The sequence below is a fragment of the Vipera ursinii genome, assembly GCF_947247035.1.
Source record: "Vipera ursinii genome assembly, chromosome: 1".
Taxonomy (NCBI): Eukaryota; Metazoa; Chordata; class Lepidosauria; order Squamata; family Viperidae; genus Vipera; species Vipera ursinii.
The window spans coordinates 83,562,854-83,588,603 of NC_139512.1; the positions used below are offsets into that span (position 1 = coordinate 83,562,854).

A 25,750-nucleotide genomic window follows, 5' to 3' on the forward strand; every position below is an offset into this window, starting at 1 on the left:
CTGTATGGTTTTATTCTTTTTAACATTGTAAGCCACTCAGAGTCTTCCATAGTGAGATGGGCAGCAAGCAAATTAGATAGATAGATGATAGATAGATAGATAGATAGATAGATAGATAGATAGATAGATAGATAGATAGATAGATAGATAGATAGACTTGCCAGATCTTCCTCTCCCTCCCTCTCTCTCCCTCCTTCCCCCTTTCCCCCCTTTCTTCCTCCTCCTCCTCCTCCTCCTCCTTCTTCTTCCCCCCCCCCCCTCTCTCTCTCTCTCTCTCTCTCTCTCTCTCTCTCTCTCTTGAAAACTATTTCATATTACAGTATCTGACTGAACAGTTATAAGAGGCCTAGCTTTGTGGACAGAGAAATGACAGGCATGTTTCCATGCAGAAACATTCTCATTTGAAAAGCATCTATTGGTCAGCTTTGAATGTGTTGCTTGGGATCTCTGGATCCTTTTTATTTGAAAGAAAAAGAACATATTCAATGGCACTTTTAGAAGGTTTTTTTTTTAATTACAAAGTGGCATAAGCTTTCTTAGGTAACAATGTTGAATTAGAAATAGGGAAAGTAGGATGGAAAGCCAGCGAGAAATTGAAAAGAGAAAGTATTTAAAGATTTTTAAAAGAAAGTAAGCGGAAACATTGTGCCGCATCTTAATAACATGCAGAGAAGCCCAAATCTCTGGTAAATGCCAGATGATTAGAGTCATATTTGGATAAGAATATTTACCACTTTTATTGTATATCTCAGTAGATACTGTAATTGCTTTTGCAGAAATAATAATCTAACTGAATTTTGTAATGACTCAACATTTCTCATTCTGTTTTCTAAACTACAACTTTTAAAAACAGTGTTGTTGTTGTTATAGGAAGACATGGTTTGGGTCAGTGTTTCTTAGCCATGCTACCTGGAGAATTCTGGGAGTTGAAGTCCACATATCTTAAACTTTCACAGATTCGGAAACACAGGTTTAGATTATTTCCAAATTTGCTTGGCAGTCCCCACCCCAATAAATTTCAAAGGAAAATATTGCAATAGGTGCCTTTTTGAAATCTCTAGCCCTATTTATATATTTTATGTACTGCTTCAGTTTAAAAGACTCTAAACAGGGGAACAATACCCAATGTAAATATCAATAGAAAGGCACATTAATTATAAAAACATATCAGGAGCAGCAATACCAGTCACTCTGGAATCTTTCTGAAACAGGTAGGTCTTCAAAAGCCCACAGGAGAAAGTTCCAGAATAAAAGAGAGCTCCAACAGAGAAAGCCTGCTTTCATTCTCTCTCCCATCGCCCTTTATGAGAAGTGGACACCTTCAAGTTGGGCAGCTGCAAGCCGTCAGTGAAAGTCAGTATGGTAGAAATCCAGGCTCTGAACTATATAGAGTGTTGTGGTAATGACCAGCACTTTGAACTGTACTATTTATTTATTTATTTATTAAACTTGTACACTGCCCATCATGCCTAGAGGCAACTCTGGGTGGTTTACAAGCTTTAAAAACCAGTAAACATTAAATCAATAAATAACAATAACAATGAAAATAATTTACAGTTGAAAGATGAGGAGAAAGGGAGCAAGATGCACACAGGGAGAGATGGGGTCTTCTTTTAATCAGAGAGCCACCTTCAGAGTGATGCACCTCCATTAGGGCCCTAGGCCAGGGGCAGGCAACCTTGGCTCTTTTATGACTTGGGGACTTCAACTCCCAGAATTCCTGAGTCAGCCATGGGAGATGAAGTCCATGAGTCATAAAAGAGCCAAAGTTGCCTACCCTTGCCCTAGACCAACCGGCAGAGCCAGGTCTTCAGATCCTTACTGAAGGTCAGAAAGTTGGATGCAGATCTCACCTCAGGGATCACGATGTTCCAAAGAGCAGGATCCACAGCAGAAAATGCTACGTATTTGTTACAATAACCTACAATAACTATTATAGAAGAGGTGCTTAGGGCAGTCCTGAGACTATCCCATGAGCATCTGATCTGCAGGATTTTGCCCCTGCTGACATTTTATGTGGTCTTCGAGGCAGCCAGATTTAAAGCAATCTGCAATAACACGTGAGCTTCTCAGTAAGGCTGCAACTGACCCTCAAGGTAGAGATAAGACAACAGGTAGGGCTATTGCCTCACTATTTTGTTCCCCTCAAGAGTAGGGGAAGGAAATCAAAATGTTCTTTTATAGCCCTACTCTTCTTTCCAGGTCAAGCAATCTACTCATTAAGCCTTTAAATTCAGTGGGGTCAGCAAATGCTGAATATGAGAGAAGGTAACACTGTTATTATAAGCATAGCAAGTAGCATGATTTAACATGCAGTATCCTGCGAGATTCCATCACAACCTGGAAGATGAAATGTGTTAAAGAAGCATTCTATTATTCCTACAACTGCCAAAAATATCACTCGGCAAACCTTTTTATTAACAACAAAGGCCATCATGATACAGAGAGAACAAGACAAGTTTCTTAAATCTGCTGCTAAATAATAGTGTGGCCTTGAATTAGATCACTCTAGATGCATTATCTTCCCATCTGCGAGGGGAAGAGGATAAGGAAGGCTTGCATTATTTTAATAGCTACTGTGATGATTAATAGGCTTCATCCATATATTTAAATATGCTATGAACAGAAATATCCTGTAGGTAATCTGATGGAAATGGTGCACCAGCTGTGTCCCCACTAAGAGAAATTGGACGTTGTCATTCATAGCCCCGTTATACTGAGATTGGATAATTGTAACCTTCTCTGGAGGAGGCTGGCTTTGAAAAATGTTCAGAAGCTTTTATTATTTTCAAGTACAGCTGCTAGAATACAGATGAATACGAGGAATTTTGACTGTATTATCCCAGCACACTTTCAGCCAGGGGTTTTATTCAATGCTTCTGGTCTCTCTTTATGGTAATTCTATATGGTAATATTCTTCATCTTGATACAGCCAGACTTGCCTCATTCACACAATAAGAAGTCCCAGCGTGAGATCTTCTCAAAGTGACTCAGATTTGTTCAGTGAGACAATCTGAACCGTGAAGGTTCTTTGCTTTGCTTCACCAATGTGAAACTGCCTAGTACTGGGGGAGGAAGTTGAGGTAGCCTTCTTCCTCTGTGCTGGCAGAGGAGCACCGAAGGTTTTTCTTGCTGGACAGCTTTCAGTGAACCCACTGAAAGAGCCCAGTCTTGAAGCACTTGAGCCACTGTGAAGAATTTGGTATTTACCAACAGTGGAACCTACCTATGTTGTGGGAGTAAAGTTATATTTCTTTTCTGGACAGAGCTAAGTGATATTACTAAGCGCACACACTGTTTACCTCTTGTATCTTTGCCTCTTTGTAGAAGAACAACACACTGGCAGGGGGCAGGAAGAGGCTAAGGGAGCTTTTTCTCTCCAAATTAGCTTAGATGACTTGAAGGTCTTCCTCTACAGTACTTCTTGAAGGAGACTGCTCTCTAGCTTTTCCCCTAGTGCAGGGGTAGGCAACCTTGGCTCTTTTTTATGACTCGTGGACTTCAACTCCCAGAAATCCTGAGCCAGCCATGCTGAGGGGAAAGGGAGAGGTTTCCATGCTGAGCCATGCTGGCTCAGGAATTCTGGGAGTTGAAGTCCACAAGTCATAAAAGAGCTGAGGTTGCCTACCCCTGCCCTAGTGCAAGCTTTGCAAGAGAAGACAGGGGTTTCAGACTGAAGCAGTGAAGTTGAAGCAAATGGTCCATGTTTGGTTCACAGCAGCTTCAAGGGCTGCTTCCTTCAGTCTTCACTGAAGCTAACCATTCATGGGAAACTTCATTTGCAGAAGTATCTTCAAAAATATTCTAAAAGGATTGGTAAATAGCACAAGTGTGCAAGTTTTGTAGCCATAGGCAACTGATGGACAATAGAGGTGCTAGAATGGAATGAAAATTCTGGGGTGGGGGAGAGATAAAATGGAGTGTGATCTCAAAAGAAAACACTCCCATTGTCTCATTTAGTTACCAGATGGGTTTTCAGATTTTCCCAGCTTTTGAGAGGCTTGTTTGAAGATGATCAGGACCGTTAATGTAGTTGTCATTTCTCTGCTTCTCTCCTGCAAACCACCAACATGGCCCTCAGCTCCAATAAGTTTCCTATTTTTGCCTTAACCCATAATAAAATTTTATTTTTATGTTACTTATTTATGCTGCCCATCTCCCCTGTAAGGTGACTATTCCTCTCTTAGAGAATCTCAGGGCAATTCTTTCACTCTGCATGATGCATGAAGAGGGATAAGTCATAGAAAGGGAATAAATCAAGAGATGTAACAATATGACCTATGATTTACAGGTGAAACTCGAAAAATTAGAATATCGTGCAAAAGTTCATTTATTTCAGTAATGCAACTTAAAAGAGGAAACTAATATATGACATAGACTCATTACATGCAAAGCAAGATAGTTCAAGCCGTGGTTTGTCATAATTGTGATGATTATGGCTTACAGCTCATGAACACCCCAAATCCACAATCTCAGAAAATTAGAATATTACATTCAATCAATAAAACAAGGAGTGTACATAGAACAATATCGGACCTCTGACAAGTATAAGCATGCATATGTACTCAGTACTTGGTTTGGGCCCCTTTTGCAGCAATTACTGTCTCAATGCGGCGTGGCATGGAAGCTATCAGTCTGTGGCATTGCTGAGGTGTTATGGAAGACCAGGATGCTTCAATAGCGGCCTTCAGCTCTTCTGCATTGTTCGGTCTCATGTCTCTCATCTTTCTCTTGGCAATGCCCCATAGATTCTCTATGGGGTTCAGGTCAGGCTAGTTTGCTGGCCAATCAAGCACAATAATCCCACAGTCATTGAACTTGGCACCTGCCCAAACTGCCAAAAGTACCAAAACCTGTTTGGTGCTTTTGGCAGTTTGGGCAGGTGCCAAGTCCTGCTGGAAAATGAAGTCAGCATCCCCATAAAGCTTGTCTGTGGAAGGAAGCATGAAGTGCTCCAAAATCTCCTGGTAGACAGCTGCGTTGACCCTGGACTTAATGAAGCACAGTGGACCAACACCAGCAGATGACATGGCTCCCCAAATCAACACAGACTGTGGAAACTTCACACTGGACTTCAAGCATCTTGCAGTGTGTGCCTCTCCATTCTTCCTCCAGACTCTGGGTCCTTGGTTTCCAAATGAGATGCAAAAGTTGCTCTCATCAGAAAAGAGGACTTTGGACCACTGAGCCACAGACCAGGTCTGTTTTTCTTTAGCCCAGGTATGACGCTTCTGACGTTGTTTGTTGTTCAGGAGCGGCTTGACAAGAGGATTACGACATTTGAAGCCCATGTCCAGGATCCGTCTGTGTGTGGTGGCTCTTGATGCACTGACTCCAGCCTCAGTCCACTCCTTGTGAAAGTCCCCAACACTTTTGAATGGCCTTTTCCTGACAATCCTCTCCAGGCTGCGGTCATCCCTGCTGCTTGTGCACCTTTTCCTTCCACACTTTTCCCTTCCACATAACTTTCTATTAAAAATCCAACCTCTTTTGCAATTACCTTTTGAGGCTTTCCCTCCTTATGGAGGGTGTCAATGATGGTTTTCTGCACAACTGTCAGGTCAGCAGTCTTCCCCATGATTGTTATTCCTACTGAACCAGACTGAGAGACCATTTAAAGGCTCAGGAACCCTTTGCAGGTGTAGCTATCACCACAAACAGCCTCTGCATTTCTACCAAGAGCTCATTAAAGAATATAATGGGGCATGGTTATTATGCAGAAAGTTTATTCTCTTATCCCAATCTTCCCCAGATGTCTTGCAGATGTGCTAGATAACCGTTTTCAGCATCCCCAGGCAGCATATTGAAAGTTGCCTCACTTAAGAATATGTGCACTATAATGTTAAACTTGCATCCACCAAGGAATAATACTTGGAATGTACCCATATGATTAATATTGGAAAAAAGAGTGGGCAATAAAATGGAACTTTATTATATATATAATGTTCACTCCACTCTTTACTTCTAAAATTAAATGAGGGAACCAAATAACTGGAAAGGTTGGTATCCAGAGACACAGCTTTCTAAAAGTCTGGAACAATGCTGATAAAGATCAAGTGGCTAGTTGTAAGCAAGAGCTTCCAAATTGCCTCCAGATGAATGCATCATAGCAGCTGACCCAAGCATACTTTCACATGGTTACTGCCTCATTCACAGAACCATAGAGCTGGAAAACATCAGGGTGGATTCCACTTGGCTGAAAAGGCATGAAAAGATTTTTCACTGCCTGTAGGATGACATCATTGTCCTATTCTAATTATCCCTGGCTGATGAGATACTTGCAGAAAAGATGCTTTGCTTAAGAAAGGGTACAAAAACAAATTGGAAGCTCTTGATGGAAGCCTAATGCAGAAGTTGATAGTCACTGTAGCATTCAATTTCATCTTCATGGAAAAAATGCACAAATCTGCCATACTGAGGGTGAAAGCTGACATTCTGAAGGTGAATTCTGAGAGTGGGTAAATTGAGGGTGAAGACCAGCATTCTAAAGTATGGCAGGACTTTGAACATCCTGTAGTCCAAACCATTTATTATCAATGCTGAGAACATGTGCTTCAAACAGTTCTGCAAAAAAATATCTTATTTTTTTCCCTAAAGCAGACAACCAACAAGCTTTCAGTGTTATTGAAACACTAGGTATGGGCATGGAACAAAGGATTCAGAGGTATCTAAATGCTGTTTAAAGTGGTACAGTGGTTAGAGTGCAGTATTGCAGGCTAATTCTGTTGAATGCCAACAGTTTGATCCTGACCAGTTCAAGATTGATTCAGCTTTCCATCCTAACTAGGTTGATAAAATGAGGACCCAGATTGTTCGGGGCAATAGGCTGTAAACTGCTTAGAGAGGGCTGTAAAGCACTGTGAAGCAGGATATAAGTCTAAGTGCTATTGCTATTGCTTTTCACCTATTGCTGTTCCCCTCTCCCCTGTTACCTCTGACACATTCTCCTCTTGTCCTACTTTCTTTCTGGCCCAAGAGTGTCCCCTTGCCCCTTTAAACACTTAGCATATTTCCCATTTTCCATCTGATTGAATATTCCACTTTTCAATGTCTGGGTTCCTGCCTTTGGTATGACATGAGGGCAAGGGTGTAGACAATTACAGTGCGGTCAAACAACCAATTTTGAGGAATCTGCCACGAGAAATGTATTTAATTTATTTTGTCTATCTCTAGTCTGATGAAGGCAGCTCACAATATTTATAAAACATAGTTGAATGTTTAAAAAGCAGAGGTTAAAGCTAACTATCTTGTAAACTCATTTAAAATTAAATGCTTGCTAAAATGCATGCATCTTTGCAGATTGTCTTACAGATTGCTGAGAGTGTAGGAGCCAGACATAATTCCCAAGGAAATGCTAGGAGCTACATAGAAAGAGCCATCTCTCTGTCTACTTTAAATTACGCCAGTAAGCAAATGATAAAAAGTGCAGATATTTCAGTGACGTGCATAATATGATTCTTGTAACTTGCACATTAGGTTCCACCTGTACTGTCTAGATACCTTTTAAATGTAGCTCTATGTAGAGCTCATTGTAGCTGGCAACGCAAAACTGTAATCAAAGTATGGACAAGTATTAACAAAATATGACCAGTTCAAGAAGGTCACTGCCAGTGTATCAGGTAAAATGTAGCATAGGTTTACTTTATTACAACAGCCACCTGCCAACCCATAATTACAGACCAAGAGATTGCTGAGGTACACCCCAGGGGTCTATTCCAATGCTGGAGTCCACACTGAGATGGAGCCAACTGACATTGCTTGCAAAGAACTAAGCAAATTGCTCACAACCAGTCATTAATGGTTATAGATGCAATTATTGCAGATGCTTGCAGAACATTCTGCATAAAATTCTGCATAAAATTCTGACCACAAGGGAGAAAAGGTATGCAACTTATTTGGCCCCCACACCTGTCAGTGTTGGGAACAAACCCTTCATCTGATTGGGCTTAATGTTTGTGTGACACACAACGGCTTGACTCAAGACCCACTTAAGCATATTGTACAAATTTATTCTTTGAGTTTCCATGACTGGAGATGTAGCCTATGTCATCCCTGTATTAACATTTTAACAAGTATACTATTGTATACAGCACTAGTCTAAGGGTTAAACCTTTCATTTCCAGTCTATGTTACTTTCGCACCAGTAAATTTAATTATATAAAAATAGCATTTATGCAAGTATTTTAAATACATTTTAATATTTACGCTGTATACATATTTGTTAGGCTGCTGCAATGTTTGAAGAAATATGAAATTTAGTAAATAACTACATTGATCCTGATCTGTACAAAGGTACAAATCAGGACATTTCCCCCTCAAACTTCCTTTATTTCTAGGGCCCTGAGAAGCTTATAGGCCAGAGATGTCAAACACAAGGCCTGGGGGCCAGATCCGGCCCGCCAAGTGGTTTCATGTGGCCCGCGAAGCCATCCTAGAAACAGTGAGGGAACAGCCCCCACTGCCTTGGCCCTGTCCCAGAGACCCTCCTTCTGCCAGAGACCCTCAGATCTGTCCCACTCCTGCCCAGGCCCCCATAGGCACCCTTGATGCGAATGATGTAGAGCTGGCCACGCCCACCCAGTAAGCCATACACACTCTAGCCGCTCCCACCCAGTAGGTCATGCCCACCCTGGCCATACCCACCCAGCCCCCTAAGGGCAACCGCCATACTGATGCGGCACTCAATGAAATTGAGTTTGACACCCCTGTTATAGGCTGTATTTCAGAGGTATAGGTGGCAAACATCAACAATGAGATTGTATTGAAGATTTTTTTTAAAAAAAGGTGTGATATAAATATATCAGTTTAACTATGAGAAGAAAGTACAGAAAAAGAAAGTTGGCTTTATCTATGGAAGAAAGTAAAGAATCAGGTGCAAAAATAATGAAAATGTTCAAATAGATTAAATGTCTTAAATGACTAATCCATTTCTTTCTAGCTGACTGAGTAAAGAAATGGGAACTTATTAAAATCGAAGTAATATCATCCAGATATATATGTGGAAAAAAGAATGAGAATCAGATCTGTGTTAATGATACAATATTTAATTTAACAGTTTTGATCTTCTCTCTTCATTTATTCCAGATTGTCTTGAGTTCTATAAATAGAACACAGGAGATACTAAATATAGTTCAGACTAGACATATATCAGGGCATAACTATAGAAAGAGAAAGAATAGGGATAATGACTAAATCATATTGCAATCAGCACTTGTAGATATTCTACAACTCTTGAGACATATAATGATCATCATCTTCCTTTTCTACCTTAGAAAGTTAAAAATGCTTGATAAACTGATAAGTTCTAAGTAGGCTTCACAACAGCAATCATGATTTTGGAAAAGCATCTATTCATTATGTCATTTCTAAAAAATGTGTCAGTTTAGGCAGAAATTGGGTACTGAAGGACTACTCAGCCTAGAACTTTAATTTAAATGACATCTAAATTAAAACATTACAACTATTTGTACAAGATTTAATGGCAGATAATTGATAGGAGAGGAGAAAAGCAGTTGGAAAATTATGCTCTAGTGACCATAATCAGGGGTGTGCTAATGACAGCAGTTACATGTAACCCACATCTAGAAAGTGATTGATTGATTGTGACTGATGTGCGTTCTCAACTCACCTCGACTTCATAAGCAATTCCTTAATAATCACTGGCTGCCCCAAGTATTTCCAGGAGAGTGTTCTGACACTGTATCTAAAATATTCTGCAGACTTCCAGTTTAAAGCTGCACTCCAGTATCTGGCACTGTGATGGCAGAGAGGATTTCAATGAATCTTTTAATCCTGTGGCCTGCAGATGAAGAATGTAAGTTAAGGATGGGAGTCATCATCTAGCTGAGGAAGGTTTTCAGAATGTTGGCTTTCTTTCCAACAATATGGATTTAATCATATCTTTCATAGCATACTAAAGAGATGAAGATTTTGTCAATGCTGCCCTGTATGGGGATTTGGATATACACTACTGCAATGTACTCCCTTTGTGGGAGGGAATTAGAGCTGCACAAAAGTATAGATGGTTAGATTTGACTTTTAAAATATCCCCTTCTGTGGGATCTGCTCTCAAGCCATTTTCACTGAGCTGAATAGGCTAATGCGCACAATAGAACCTTAGTAAGATCCTTTTTTGATGCAAAACAACTTCGGAAAGAGAATCAGGGCAGAGGGAATGGACTGTTGGGTGCCAGCTGAGAATCTGAGGATCTGAAGTCAAATTTAACTCACTATTTTTCTAATGCAGTTCTACTATTTCTTTCCCATGGCACTTCAGTTGCATGGTGAAAACATTCTGCTTCAACACCCTGTCCCATACTGAGGGGTGAAATGAGCTGAGATAAGAGCTGATTTACTTCTTGTTTCATACAAGCAGTTGTGGTAGAACATGGGCAGGGATGTTAATTTCAATGTAACTCCATCTCCAGCTACACATTTAAATGCAGCTGGCTTGGGCCTACGGGTGCAGTTCCTCGAAAAGTCATTTATGTGTGCATAAGTAACTCAGAATTAAACATGAGTTCTTTCCTGCATACAAATTTATTCCTTCTTTTCCTGGAACCTCTTTCAGGATGGGCAGAGGCTACTGCCAAGATAAACTAGGAAAGAGAGATAGTTAAAAAGCAGTTTAAAATAGGCAACTTACAACAAAGCCTGAAACTCATTGTAGGTGTTGCAGAATCTGAAACGGGAAAGCATTTGACTTTTTTGACACCCTGCTCCTCAAGACAGGTTTGATTGCTACTGTTCTCCTGGGTGAAAGGGTTGTCCATTTTGTCTTTCAAGACCAGTCTAACATTTCTACAGAGATATGCTGCATATGCTCTGGAGAGGACAGGAATTCTCGCCAGAGAAAATAAGAAGTCTGGAAGTATCTTATGACCTTATTATTGCACAAGGGATTTGGGGGGGATTAGACTCTATTGGGGAAGGCGTATGGGGTCTCATTAGTGAAGGCCTGCATTTAGTAAGCTAAAATGTTTCATGTCTTTTTGACAGTAAACTATTAGAGAACACCAGCCATGCTTTAATACCACTCAAATCAATAGGATGAGTTCATTGCAGGCAGGTTCAAGTACTTGGGAGGAGAGTGCCCTGCCCCTCTCCACAAGGCACACCTGGAGACTGAGACTTAAGGAGACGCTGTGGTGAGGGGGATTTGTCAGGAACAAACGCTGATTCCTTGGAGTTTTGTGTGCTGCTGCTGATCTTGGAAAGAACTCTCTGATCTCTTGTTCTGTGTTGTGATTTCTGCTTGGAAACCCTGAAACTCTGACCATTGAACTGGCTGACAAACCTTGGATTGAATTTTGGCTTTTCTTCTGAAACTGCTCAGGGAAGCTTGTATTTCCAAAGAGTCATTAGATTTTGGATGTACATTTCATTCCTTGTTATCTATGTGGCCTTGAGTAAATTACTCTAATCTAACTGTATGTGAAACTTACTTGAAGCCAGAGGCTGCTTAAGGTGTGTGTGTCTTACTTTGTTCTGGGGCTTGCCAGAAATGTGGGAGCATTTGGGGAAAATTTGGAGCAATTAAAGGGCGGTTTGAATTGCCAGCTGATTGCATTGCCTCTTTGCCGTGCCCTGGGTCATCACACCTTCCATTCATGGAGTCTATCAGTTTCTTGATCTGTTGACGATCAACGTTTTGTGAAGCAGCAACCACAGTCTCCCAGACACTTTTCAAAGAAGTGTACTGTTTTTCTTCACCATAAATCTCCCACTTAAGAAAGGCCCACAAGTTCTCAATAGGGTTTAGGTCAGGTGAGGAAGGGGGCCATGTCATTATTCATTCATCTTTAAGGCCTTTACTGGCTAGCCATGCAGTGGAGTATTTTAATGTATGCAATGGAGCATTGTCTTGCATAAAAATTTTAATTTAATTTAATTTATTGAGATTTTTATACCGCCCTTCTCCCAAAGGGACTCAGGGCGGTTCACAGGGCATAAATATAAACACCAATACAAACATTAAAAAATAATTAAATTAATGCCCAAGTTAAAACCAGAATACTAAAACAAACCAATAAAAAACCCAAGTAAATCATGGTCTTCTTGACAGATGCAGACTTATTCCTGCACCACTGCTTGAAGAAAGTGTCTTCTAAAAACTGGCAGTTAGGTCTGGGAGTTGACCCGAAAAGGTCCAACCAGTTCATCTTTTTTTTTAATAATACTAACCCATACCAGTACCCCACCTCCACCTTGCTAAGTTGAAGTGGAGCTCTGTGCCCATTACTGATTCAGCCATGGGGCCATCCATCTTCTCCATCAAAAGTCACTCTCATCTCATCAGTCCATAAAACCTTTGAAAAATCTGTCTTCAGATTATTTCTTAGTCCAGTTTTGCCATTTCAATTTATGTGTCTTGTTCAGTGGTGGTTGGGTTTCAGCCTTCCTTACCTTGGCTATGTCTCTGAGCACTGAACACCTTATACTTCTGGGCACTCCTGGTTAGTTGCAGTTCTGGAAGATAATGGGTTCCTGGTAGCTTCATGTTTGATTCTTCTCAAACTTTTGGCAGTTAATATTGTGATTCAGGGTCAGCCTATGGGTTCGGCAGTTGGGTTGGACGACTCAGAGGAGGAGGAGGGGGGTGTTGAAGACCTTGCTGAGGGGGTTGAAGATCTTGCTGATGGGAGCCCTCAGCCAGGCCCCTCCCATCTGGTTACAACGCAGACCCAGCTGTGTGAGCCTGACAGCTTGGATGAAGATGACCCACAGCTGGCCCTGTTCAAGGACGCCCGACGCAGGAGGCAGTCAATTAGGAGTAAACAGAGGAAGGCAATGGGGCTTCTCGGAAGGAGGCAGAGAGAAGCCACGCCCTGAACTCTATATAAGGGGAATGTGTGGGGAGGGCTGGTTTGCTGAAGGCAACCGCTTGGATAGTTCGTGTTTCTTAAAGCTCCTGTTTCTTGGTTCGTGTCTTGTTTGTTTTTGTAGCTATAAATTTGGCAGGCGTAATTCCAGCCTCTTGCCGTTTGTAAAGGGGTTGTCCCTGCCTTTTCTGCAGGGCCGGTAGCAGGCTGGTACAGAACAGTTAATATGTGTCTTTTTTTTCTCAGCACATTTCTTGCGACCCTGTTGCCTATTTGCAACAAAACGTTTGATGGTTCTGTGATCTCGCCCCCATATCTTAGCAATTTCAAAAGTGCTGCATTCCTCTGAAAGACTTTTTACAACTTTTGACTTTTCAGAGTCAGATAAATTTCTTTTGGGGGCCTATTTTGCCTGAGGAAAAGACGCTGCCTAGTAATTATGATATAAGGTATGGTATAAGGTATTGATCTTCCTAGGCCACACCCTCCTTCATTACACAAATAACACATCACCTGATATGCTTATATCCACTAAGCATTCAAATTTCTACAGCTTGGAAGTGGAAAATATGCATGAAAATAATGATATGGTCAAAATACTTAGGTGGTTGAAACTGCTGGACCAAAGAAACTGGGGTAGCAGTCAAGGGCAAATTACTGCTGAAAAATGTCCAGAAAACTGCATTTTGACTTGTCCATGTAAATGCCAGGAGTCAAGATTGACTTGAAATTACATGCAACAAACTCCTGACTCGAAGATGTATGCACACAAGCTCCTAAAGCCATATAAATTTCTGCTTCGTTCTACTCTGAGACATAGCACTGTTATTTCCATACAAATAGCTAAAATATTTATTCCAGTATTCTTTCACTTCAGTCTAATCCCAGATACAGTAATTTCACTACTTTATTTTTTATTTCAGTTACTATGTGGAATTCCATTCACTCTGCATTTCCCTCCCTTTTTAAATCTTACCCATTCCTTGCTGGCTTTGAAGGCAGTATTTGAAAGCCATCTTTTTATCTCTGTATACATTATACATATCTTCATTTTTGCAGCAATCTGTTTCTTACATGCATTCTTTTCTCACTCATAGCCTCTTTCATCCCTCTAAGCATTCCCATACTTCTAGCTAGTCCTCTGGCACTTTGTGGTAAAATTATGTTCACGTTCTCAAGTAGCTTCCATAGAAGCTTAATCCATCTTGTAATACCTTTCTGTGCAAGACTTGAATTTTCTCTTACTGTAATTATTTCTAAAACCCCTCTGGGTTTTTTTCCATTTTGTTTCCTTCAGTGTCTGTTTTCCCCAAAACTTCAGCTAATGCTGCTAAAACCTAATTTGTCACAACTTCAGACCTTTTCATTTGTGACATTTGTCACAAATTCAGAAGTTTTCAAAAATTCAGAACTAATCTTTAATAATTCTTTCAACATTATATCATAATCAAAATAGTAACACTTTAATGTGAAGCGCCAGGGAAATCAGATGATCCAGGCAGTTCAAAGGACATAAAGGTTTATTGCAAGCTTGAACTCTCTGCAAGAATATGAATTACTAACAGTCCAAGCAAATTGTCAGTAGATAAGAGTCAATGGAGTTCAAGGTGGGCTGAACTTGGATTTCTTGTGGGTATAAAGAGACTTGTGAGTTATGACACATTTGACCCCTCCCTCAGGCTCAGCCTGGTCATCTCCTACATCTAGGTTTATATTTACTTTGTATGTGTGCATGTGAGAATAGAATGAATGGATTTATAACTGAGCCATGTGCTTAAAACAAGCAGACCTTTTTCTAAACAGATAATTACATATCACTATTGTCACTATCACTATTATTGTGGATTTTTGAATGGCCCAATAACATTTTCTGAACTTTTTTGTTTTTCCACCCATTTGCTCATGTAATTTAATAGAATAATCAGGCTATCTTTATTCAATCCTGTACAGCTTCCTATTTAAGTTTCATAGACCAGTGGTACGGGTACCACCTGTGGTACATTGGCACCTGGCAGGTGGTACACGACCATCCTAGAAAAGTGGTAGCAGGGAGGGGAATGAGCTGAACCGGTGGCAGCACTGCACAAGCCTGAGAGAGAGATGGCTGGAGCTGCAGGGCTGTCAGGGCTCAGCAGAAGTGCCAGGATCAGCACTCCAGCTGATTGGCGCTTCTTTGAGAATGTCAGGGCTCAGTGTAACCACCAGGATAAGCACCGGGTTCCAGCTGGAGCTCGGCACTGATCCCAGCATGTCTGCTGAGCCCAGAAGAAGTGCCGATCAGTTGGAATGTTGCAGCATCCCCAGGGTCTTGTGATTTACATTCAGATGCTTGGCAAATGATTCATATTTATGACAGTCACAGTGTCCCAGGGTCATGTGAAGTGACCAAAACCTGCTGCAACCACCCAGTAGTTGGGGGGAAATAAAAAACAAACACCCCCACCCCCACCCCCGCTGCCAATCCTCAACAGAAATGCTCACAACAATGAAAACCTCGGACAGGAGGAAGAGTGCCGCCGGGCGGGCAGGCAGGTGTCTTGCTTGGCTGTGGCTTGGGGGGCACTTTTTTCAGTGCCATTGTAACTTCGAACAGTCACTAAGCGAACTGTTGTAAGTCGAGGACTACCTGTACTTCATCACTTTTTTCCTTTTTTTTGTGTTCATCAAGTTTTTGACACCTTGCTAGGCGACTGGTGGTACTGGGATGTTGCCATATCCTAAAAGTGGTACAATGGGTGAAAAGGTTGAAAAGCCCTGTCATAGACAAATAACGTATCTATATTTCCTTCAATTCCTTAGTTAATTCATATGCTCCACAATTTATATTACATCACTTACATTCTAGGTCATAATCTTCCATATGTCATAGTGAAGATTCTACTTATTATACAGTGTTTTGATAGGGCAACAATTACAATGCCTTAACTAAATGTACCATGCTGAAAACTATTTCTGGCATGTGGTTGCTCTGTTCTGTCTCATGGATATTTTAGTTTAACAAGAGAAAGGTGAGTGAATGATTTGAATCCCCTTCTCACTCATTATTTCATCTTCCAAATATTGTTCAATCAAAAGGAAGTGTTTAAATCTCTTAAACCCCACTTTTTCTGAATCACCCAAGATACTCTTCTTTTAACTACAAAAGCTTTTTTTTTAATCTCAGGGATATGATCACTACCATATAATAAACTAAAATGAATAGTTACAAGTAATTAGCATTTAAAAAAAATCTTTGGTGCTATTATGGTACCTGGCATTTAACTGAAATCTCTGGCTAGAGAAAGGAAACTATGGTACAAGTAACTGTTTGGTTACCCACATACTCACAGGCGTTGCCTCGGTAATGAAAAGATGAGGGAACGTATGTCATGATGCAAACTCTCACATTTTTATATAGGTAGTCTTAGTTTAGCGATTGCAGTTGCACTCTAAGTCAGGGGTAGGCAACCTTGGCTCTTTTATGACTCATGGACTTCAACTCCCAGAATTCCTGAGCCAGCATGGCTCAGCTTGGAAACTTCTCTCTTTTCACTCAGCATGGCTGGCTCAGGAATTCTGGGAGTTGAAGTCCACGAGTCATAAAAGAGCCAAGGTTGCCTACCCCTGGTCTAAGTAAAGTGAAAATCATATAGACAGACCGCAACTATGCATATGATTTTATTTCATCTTTCCTTTGGTTCTTGCTACTTTCTTCAGGTGAACTGGGCTTCTTTCTCTTCCTCTTTAAGGGCATCTTGGTATGGAATAAATAAGTGAAAATATGATTGGATTATACATGTGTTTCAATTAATTTGTGCATCGATGCTTAATCTAGAACTTGCAAGACAAAGACAAAAGAACAAGAACTCTAAGGGGACATGCCAGGATAAATCTTGAAAAAAGTTTATGAAGAAATTGTCCCTAATACTTAAAGCCTCAGAAGAATATGACTTCAAACAGCTGGATGAACCAAATCAAACAGCTGGGTGAAGGTTTTTGGAGCTTAATTCACAAAGAAGCTGGGTAAAAGAGCAAATCTTATTCACCCACTGCCCTTTGGAAGAGAATTAATGTTTGAATTTACATTCATTGGAGAGGTATGGATCACAAGAGAGTAAGCAGGCACACATTCGGGAAAACAAACCAATAGAAATGCACCAGCACTCGCTGTTTGCCTAGTGCACTTGCCACAAGCACTTGGAAGGCAAAAGAAAGTCTTATCAATTTCAGGCAGCAATTGCAAGTTGGAGTATTGTACTCAACTAAGTACACAAAGCTTAATTTATTAACTCTAGTTAGCACTTTTTAGGGAAGGACTGTGCTGTGGAGATAAAGCAGTTCAGGGAGAGATAGCTCGTTTAGGTAACCTCTCTACTGGAAGGGGGAAATGGGGCAGACACAGGATAACATAATACTGTATTAAATGACTGTAATGGTGAAGATCATAAATGCAGGCACTGGTCACAAAGTTGTTTTTTTATCACTGTCATAATTGTGAATGGTCACTGAGCAAGTCACTAAATGAGGACTACCTGCACTTGCATCCTAATATAAATATGTGTACAAGTAAGTTTTGCCCCATTTTATGACCTTGCTTGTCTCCATTGTTAAGTGAATGATTGCAGTCGTTAAGTTAGCAACATGATTGTTAAGTGAATCTGGCTTCCCCATTGACTTTGCTTGTCAGAAGGGGGCAAAAGGGGATCACACGACCAACCGTCATAAATGTGAACCACTTGCCAAGTTTGACCATGTGACCACGAGGATGCTGCAACAGTCGTAAGTGTGAAAAAAGGTCATAAGTCACTTTTTTCAATGCCATTGTTAACTTCAAATGGTCACTAAATGAATATTGTAAGTTGAGGACACTACCAGCATTCATCATCTTGAGTTACATACAAAGTAATAAAGGTAGGGTAAAAATAAATAAATAAATAAATATTAAAAAGTGTTGTTGTTGTTAGTTGCGAAGTCGTGTCCGACACTGAGGTTTCTTTTTAATCTTTTATGAAATATCAATCTATTTTATCTGTCGAGCCATTTTATTTTATGCCAAACTTTTTGATTATATCTATACTTAGCCATTCAGGTTCTCTGGCTGTAATAAACAGGACAATATATACATGCTGTAACTATAGATGTTACAGGGTTTGCAGTGTGACACTCTGATCTACATTTCATCATTTCGCATCACCTCCCCTGCAGACACTTACCGGTATGCACATACTGGTATATTTATGCTTTCAGTCAAGTCCTGCTACCATGAGCTGTCAAAATATGAAAAACACATCAGCACTATGGAACACTTTTTAATTGTCTGTACTAGTTACTTGTTCTTCATTTTGCTTCTCTCTTACTATTCTTACAATGTAACATTTTAAAAACATTCTTACTAATCCTAAAACAGTCCTGTTTTTGTAATAAAGTGGATTTTTTTGAAATATCTGAACTGTCAGTGGTGATGTGTAGGACTCCAGGTAATCCTGCTCATGGTTTTGTGGAAGGAGATGACTTTAAATACGGGTCCCAGGTTTCCTTCAAATGCAACGCAGGTTATACCTTAAGAGGAATCCAAGCTGCCTACTGTCAACTAAATGGGAGCTGGTCTGCACACCATCCTGGATGTGGTAAGAGTTCCTTGTGTTTCTTTTATTTTCCAGAAACTGCTAAGAAAATAAAAAAAGCAAAAATGCATTTCTAACCTAACATCTTGGTTGTCTGACATAAAATTTAATTTTAGCAAAGCTTACATTGATATTATACAGCATGGAAAAACCTCTCTTTTGCTGGCATTTATTTTTAGTTTTATGGTTAATAGAGGCATATGTGGTTGAGTTTACCTGTGTGGGCAGGAAGCAGAAAGACATAGCAGCCTATCAGACTTCTGCAGCAAAGGTCGATAGAAGGACAATTGGTGAACAGAAGGGAGATATTTGTATCTGGACTATGGCAAATGTGTTTTTTCCCTTTTTCTCTTAGGATTACTGCAGTTCAAATTAAATTAAATATTAGTCAATCAGCATTAAATAGAAGGAATACTTTACGAGTATTGCAATTTGATGGCTGAGCTAATAGAAAATTTGTTCCTAGGTTCAGGCAGCATTTTCACTTCCCAAATGGAAGTCTATTTATTTATTGCCTTAGTAAACATTGGATTTGCAGCTTCCTTTTCAGAGTAGGCTTTCTTAAGGCATCACACAATCCAAACATTCTAAAAATTATTACTAAAAATATATCTAAAACTATATATTAAAATTAAAATTACAACAAAGAATTAATTAGTTGGATTTGGAGATTTGTTCACCTACAGTATTGCTGGATATGCCTGAGAGGAAGAATAATATAGAAATTAATTAAGCAAAAATAGCATCTAGAATGTGGTAATCTAAAAAAAAAAGATATAGTTGAATGCAAAGACATTTTAGCAAAACTAATGGCTGATTCGTGTGGTGTCAAATGCCTAACTTAAGGTTAATGGCAAAAGTAAACTTGATCATATTTTTTGATTAGTAAAGAATTGAATAATGTGATGTTCAATAAAGCATTCTACTTTGGATAATAACAGCAACAACCATTTGAATTACTAGTTATGGAAGAGAGAAACTGCTCTGATCCTGGTGCTCCACTCAATGGGTACAGGAAACTGATGGATGATACTGCTCTAATTAATGGTCATTATGCAAAAATTGGAACCATAATTACATTCTTTTGCAATAACACCTACACTCTCAGCGGTAATGAAAAGAGGACCTGCAAGCCCAATGGCGAATGGTCAGGGAAACAACCAATCTGTATAAAAGGTAATTAATAACATCACTTAATACTTGTAATGCTTTTTAATGAATATATCATGACATCTATTGTACTGATGTAATTTTTGTTGATTCCCACTAGAATCCCTACTTCATCTACTTTCTTCCATATTCCTTTAATTAACAACAGTTTAAAAGGAGGCTAGACTGTTACAAAATAAATTAATGCTGTAGTCTCTTGCATCTCTTCTCTATTCAAGAATACATCAGGATCCAACATTTGCCCCACAGAAAGATACTGACAAACCAGTTTGCCAAGAAAAAAACCCCCACAGTGGTTAACTGGATGTCAGTGAACAACTGTACCCATGTTCCTTCTAATACAATCTGATTGCCATGGATAGGCATAAGTATCACGACAATACCACGACAATCATTTTCTAAAAGCATCAATGACACATTCTCCAAATTCTACATGGGTGAAGCAATCCAAATAGATTGCAACTTATTTTATACATTGTATAAGCTGCATACTAACTAATATGAATACCAGGACTATAAGGACTTGATATAGAGGCAGATAATTTTTCCAATCCCCTTTGTAATCTCTGACCATAAATTAAGTTGAGTGGAGCTTATTAAAATTAGAATCCAATTATCTGGAAAGTACTCCATTGCTCTGTAATAATTGTCCTCATGGAAAAAAGATGCTTGGCTTCTGTCCAGCTTTGTGCACCATTTGTTTTTTTATTTCAAAAAAGTGACATACTACAAAACAAAGTGTTGCCCTTCAATATCCTCTTTATTTCCAAAAAATACCATGAAAGCACCCAAGCAGCTTTGCTTATAAAGATGCTTACCTGCCCAGAAAAAAAGTATTTGAGAAACAGAGATGGATAAGGAAGTGTTATATTCTATAGTGATCAATTCCCAGAGGCAAACTAGGTGTTAAGGAACACTTGTTCAAAGCCAGTCCAGATTTGGAAACTAACCAAGGAGGAGAAGCTAGGCAGAAGAGAAAGAGGGGAGCCAATAGTAAGAAACAGGGTACTGTAATGTTAGGCAGAGTAGGCTCAGTCTCTTTTGGTTTTAATAAAAAGTTTCTTGCAGTATGTCTGTGGCTTTGGCACCTTGCTCCAAAAATCTGAAAGAAAATACAATAGGAATAAGAAACAGGTGAATCCATGTTTTGCACTCTTATCTGCACTGGCAGCAATTTTTGGAATAAATAAGGCAACTTTGCAGCTATTTTGCAAGAAGCACTATAATAAGTGCTTAAAATTGTGAATGTGCTCATCAGGTTTTTTTTAAAAAAGGAAATTGTCCTATTATATAGAATTGGGATATAATGCTTCATTGGCTTCTTTATCATTTTTTTTCATCTGACTTACTGGATAAGCTAACTTTAGGAACTGTTAAGCTGAAGCTGGACAGTACAGAAAAGAATTGCTTGCTTATAGAAACTAAAAACCATCTACAGAATGAGATTGCTAATTCACCTTTTCACAGGTTTGCAACTAAACAAGTGGGCGGTAGAAGAAGTCTTTATTTTTGGAAGAATCCAGACAATTTCTATCAAAACAGGGAGGAAAACAATAAAATGCTAATGAAAAGCATATTGCATAAAAATGGACACAGTAATCAGTCAATCATAGCTTTTGGGCTGATATGCACTATTCCTTCTATAATTTTGCATAACCACATTAGAACTACTACACTTAGGGAGATCTATAGCCAACTCAGGAGCCAAATGACAAAGATATACTGTACAAGAGGACAAAGTTTGAGTCATGTCACGCTAAATGTTTTGTCACCGCTTCCTCCCACTTTACCTCTTTATAAATATTAATTACTAGCCCATTGTTGGGCAAGCCGATCCAAGACAGAATTCTAATAAATAAAATGTCTAAATCTTTCACAACCATATAATGGCTTGTCTTGTATTTAAAATGAATTAATACTGTGTTTAATTCTTAATTTCATAATGTTTTATCTATTACCTATTTCTGCTCTCATTTATTAAGCATGAAAAGTAAAAGTAAATATCAGTTTTCAGAAGAAAGGAATGAGGTTTGTGGAACTATTAATGATCCCATGTCTCATCCAAAATATAATAGGCTCTCTCTAATATCCTTCCTGCTAATAGTGGACATATATAATCCATGGACCAGCTGGGCGATTATTGCCAGGCTATAAATATGCAGAAGTAGGATATAATTATGCTGTTCTTACTGAGATATGTGGAACCTCTAAGTAGAGAAGCAGTGGGTTGCATCATTTCTATGGTCTGTCAAATGAAACCATAAAGCTTAGGCTTGTTTGCTCAGTTTAGTTCTGTTTAAGAAAACAGAATTTAAAAAATATTCTTAAAAACATATGCAGTACCCAGGGCTTTTTTTCTCATAGAACGCTCAGAACAGAGTTCCGGCACCTTTTTTGGATGGAACCTTGTAGGGTAGGCAAGGCGGGTTGTATGACATGTGTGAGTTCCGGCACCTTTTTCTTTTACAAAAAAAGCACTGGCAGTACCTATCATTTAATGAATTGCTTGTCCTTTATCTTAATTCAGGGGTGTCAAACTCAATTTCATTGAGGGCTGCATTAGCATTGCGGTTGCCCTCAGGGGGCCGGGTGGGTATGGCCTGGGTGGGCATGGCCTACTGGGTGGGCGCGGCTAGAGTACATATGGCCTACTGGGTGGGCATGGCCAGCTCTACAGCGTTCGCATCAAGGGTGCCTATGGGGGCCTGGGCAGGAGTGGAACAGATCTGAGGGTCTCTGGCAGAAGGAGGGTCTCTGGGCCAGGGCCAAGGCAGTGGGAGCTGTTCCCTCACTGTTTCCAGGATGGCTTCGCGGGCCACATGAAACCACTTCGCGGGCCGGATCTGGCCCCCGGGCCTTGTGTTTGACATGTCTGTCTTAATTCATTTATGATAGGGACACTATCGATTTGAGCTTGAAACATGATTATGCAACATTGTGTAGTATTTTTTTTCTAGCTTGCAGAGAACCAAAGATTTCTGACCTAGTGAGAAAGAAAGTACTCCCTATACAAGTACAGTCGAGGTAAGATTGTAATACCTTATATTAATGAAAAATATTATTCCTTGTTCTTGTGTCTCTGCGCCTGGTTGTACAAACATTATCTGCAGGCATAAACTGTAGTAGTTATTCTGCAAATAACAATGTTAGTTTGATAAAAATCTATTAGGTGGAAATGTATAAGCCAGCCTGGTTACCCACGAGTTACTATATAAATATGAACATCCACAAGCAGATATATTAGCTGATATAATCTATAATACAATTTCTGTCACAGTACTTTATAATAAACTACACAGACGACCAAATCCTAATTGATGAAAAGAAAGATTTTCTGTGGAAACTAAAGAAAGGTGTGATAAGAATTGTCAAAATAGGTACTTAAAACTGTTATTGCTCCAGTGATTACATAGAAGATATTCATGAATTCATCATACATAAGCATCTGCAGGGAAAAAGGAGTGGCAAACGTTATGAAATTGATATGAAACCTCTGCCCCTTATATCCTTGAATGTAACATTGCAACAAAATTAGAAATGGCAGAACTTGTATCATGATATCGCTATGCACAATTCATAATTTTGGCATCATAGATAGGAACTGACGTCTATGTCATCCTATAAAATAATGAGCTATTGTTCCATCTTTTTGTACAAGATCCCATTTGTCTGATTTCTGCTGGGAATTATCCAAAATATAAATCTTCCTTTCAAACCTCAGCATTTGATTACTATAAGATTTAGCCAGCTTGCTTATCTAGTAACCTAAGCAAGTGTCAGGTACAAAAAAATCAAGTCCAATTAGACTGATTTATTGCTAATATTGCATATGAGCAAGAATCTTCTCCACAAATAGTTAACACCTGTTTGGGGCTAGATATGGGTCATTGGAATTCAAGGGAGGTTGGACTTATTTTGCTTGTGGTTACTGTATATAGGGACTCCAGGCTGATCCCTCTTTTAACTCTGCCTCCAAGTTCTGCTACTCCTTGTCCTACAGCTTTCATGAGTACTTGGGTGAAGGATCAGGTTGCAGGCTAGACTAAGATGTCAATTACTGCTAGTTCCACATTGTTGCCAAGAAGAATGTATGAATCCATGAAATGGGTATATGAGTCAATCTTGATTTGAGGCACATTTTACTTTTGATATTAGAATGTTGACCTATATAGCATACAATTAAATCTCTAGTGAAAAGCAGCATAAACATGCTAGACAACAAAACTAGCACTTCCTAAATTAACACATATTTGAAGAGTTATTATAGGAAAAGTATGTGATACTGTAGTACTGAATTATATACTGTAATCCTAACACAAGAGTTACACATTACATTCTCTCCAATTCTAAAATTCTTAGTGCTGTGTAATTTTTTTAGATTCAGTTAGGTTTTATTGCCACATATTTAAAATTTGTCCAGAGGAGAGTTACATGTGTGGAAAAAATCTTCCTCTTTATTTATCCAAAAATGGGTTGAATTTGCAAAATTTTCAGAACTCTGTGTGTGTGTGTGTGTGTGTGAGAGAGAGAGAGAGAGAGAGAGAGAGAGAGAGAGAGAGAGAGAGAGAGAGAGAGAGAGAGAGAGAGAGAGAGAGAGAGAGAGAGAGAGAGAGTGTGTCCCATAGTGGAATAGATATAGATTCATTCTCTCCTTAAGTTTTCTTTGCTGATTTTAACAATTGCTTGGTAAGCACTTCAGTGTTCTTTTTAATAAATCTTTTGCAAAAGGAGGTCACACTTTCAAAATAGTCTAATATCTGTTAAAGGCAGTCTGGAAAGTATAGTGAATCAGACTACTGGTATATATGTATAAGTATATAGTATTATATAAGTATATTAAGTATACTTTTACTAATGAAACTACAAGACGTCAGGCACATCTTCCCAACAATGCTAACTGGAAAGACAGTAGACAGAATTTGGATTGCCTGCTTAAATATTCTATTGGTAAGCTTTGCCTCTTAAATCATATTTGGAGAAGAGAATGCTGAATTTTACTAGGAGTCTAGAAATTCTTGCATGGTTCCATGGGCTGCAAAGTTTCAGTGGATTATAGTTATAAATATTAGCTTATTTGTAATAATGCTTTATTCCAAACTATACTTCAATACTTTGAAAGCTAAAGATGTGAAAAGGTTTCAGCTTGTTGATTATACTTCCATGTTCTCTACGAACAAAACAGGGAGACTCCCTTGCATCAACTCTATTCATCTACATTTAACAAACAGAAGTTGGAGGCTTATCCAACCAAGAAACCTTCACTACCATTTGGAGAATTGCCTCCAGGCTTCCACCATCTTCACACGCAGCTGCAGTATGACTGTATTTCTCCTTTTTATCATCGTTTGGGAAGCAGCCGAAGAACCTGTCTGAAAACAGGAAAATGGAGTGGGAGGGCCCCTTCATGCATCCCAAGTAAGAGTGTGGCTATCAAACATACAACATTAGGCAACACTGCCGTGCCATAAGTAATAATATTGCTCTCTAAATGAAAATTCCTTGTGGAACAGATTGTTAAGGTCGAGGGAATTCATGTACAGTTGTCTGTGATGAGGTGCATTTTATAATAGTTATGAGAATTTATCTTCACAACCAGTCAGTGATTAGACATTCTTAAATGAAGTACATGAATGCTACTTGTAGGCCAGCCAACAAAACTATTATTCAAACATGCACACAAGGGAATACAAGCTTGCTTCTTTACAAGTGAGAGGGGAGTGAAGCGGGGAGTTGCTCCTGTTAATTCTATTCAGTGTTTGTTACTTACGCAACTCAGAACATAAGGATATCCTTCAAAGATCTTCAGCTAGAGGAAAATAACCGTTCAAAGATCTTTATCTGAAAGGATGTATTAATAGCAAACAAGTTCACATTTGAGAAAAATAGACATTGAAAATACTTCAGCCAATTGTGAGACAGAGCAAGACCCATTCAACTCTCTCAGTGGGATTTGCTTTCCCCTCAGCTAACAAGCCTTTTCTGCCAATCCAACCTATTTTGGAAGCAAAAAAAAAAAAAAAGCTTGTTCCTGTGAAAAAAGGAAGGTCATTGGCATTGGGAAAGGTTGGTTGGAAATGAGGCCAAAGCAGGCCTTATGCTGAAGTGAAATATACAAGAATGTCACTTCCTGCTTGGTTTTTTTGAAATTTACAGTTT

General features: G+C 39.3%; 1 protein-coding gene across 1 annotated transcript in view; it reads left to right on the forward strand.

The window, feature by feature from the left end:
- Nucleotides 1-25,750, forward strand: part of PAMR1 (peptidase domain containing associated with muscle regeneration 1) — a 61,451-nt gene that overhangs the window by 31,712 nt on the left and 3,989 nt on the right. The window contains exons 6-9 of the mRNA XM_083356403.1: nt 18,227-18,427; nt 19,388-19,600; nt 22,552-22,618; nt 24,777-25,009. Coding sequence (XP_083212529.1) covers nt 18,227-18,427; nt 19,388-19,600; nt 22,552-22,618; nt 24,777-25,009 — 714 coding nt within the window. The remainder of the gene's footprint in view (nt 1-18,226; nt 18,428-19,387; nt 19,601-22,551; nt 22,619-24,776; nt 25,010-25,750) is intronic.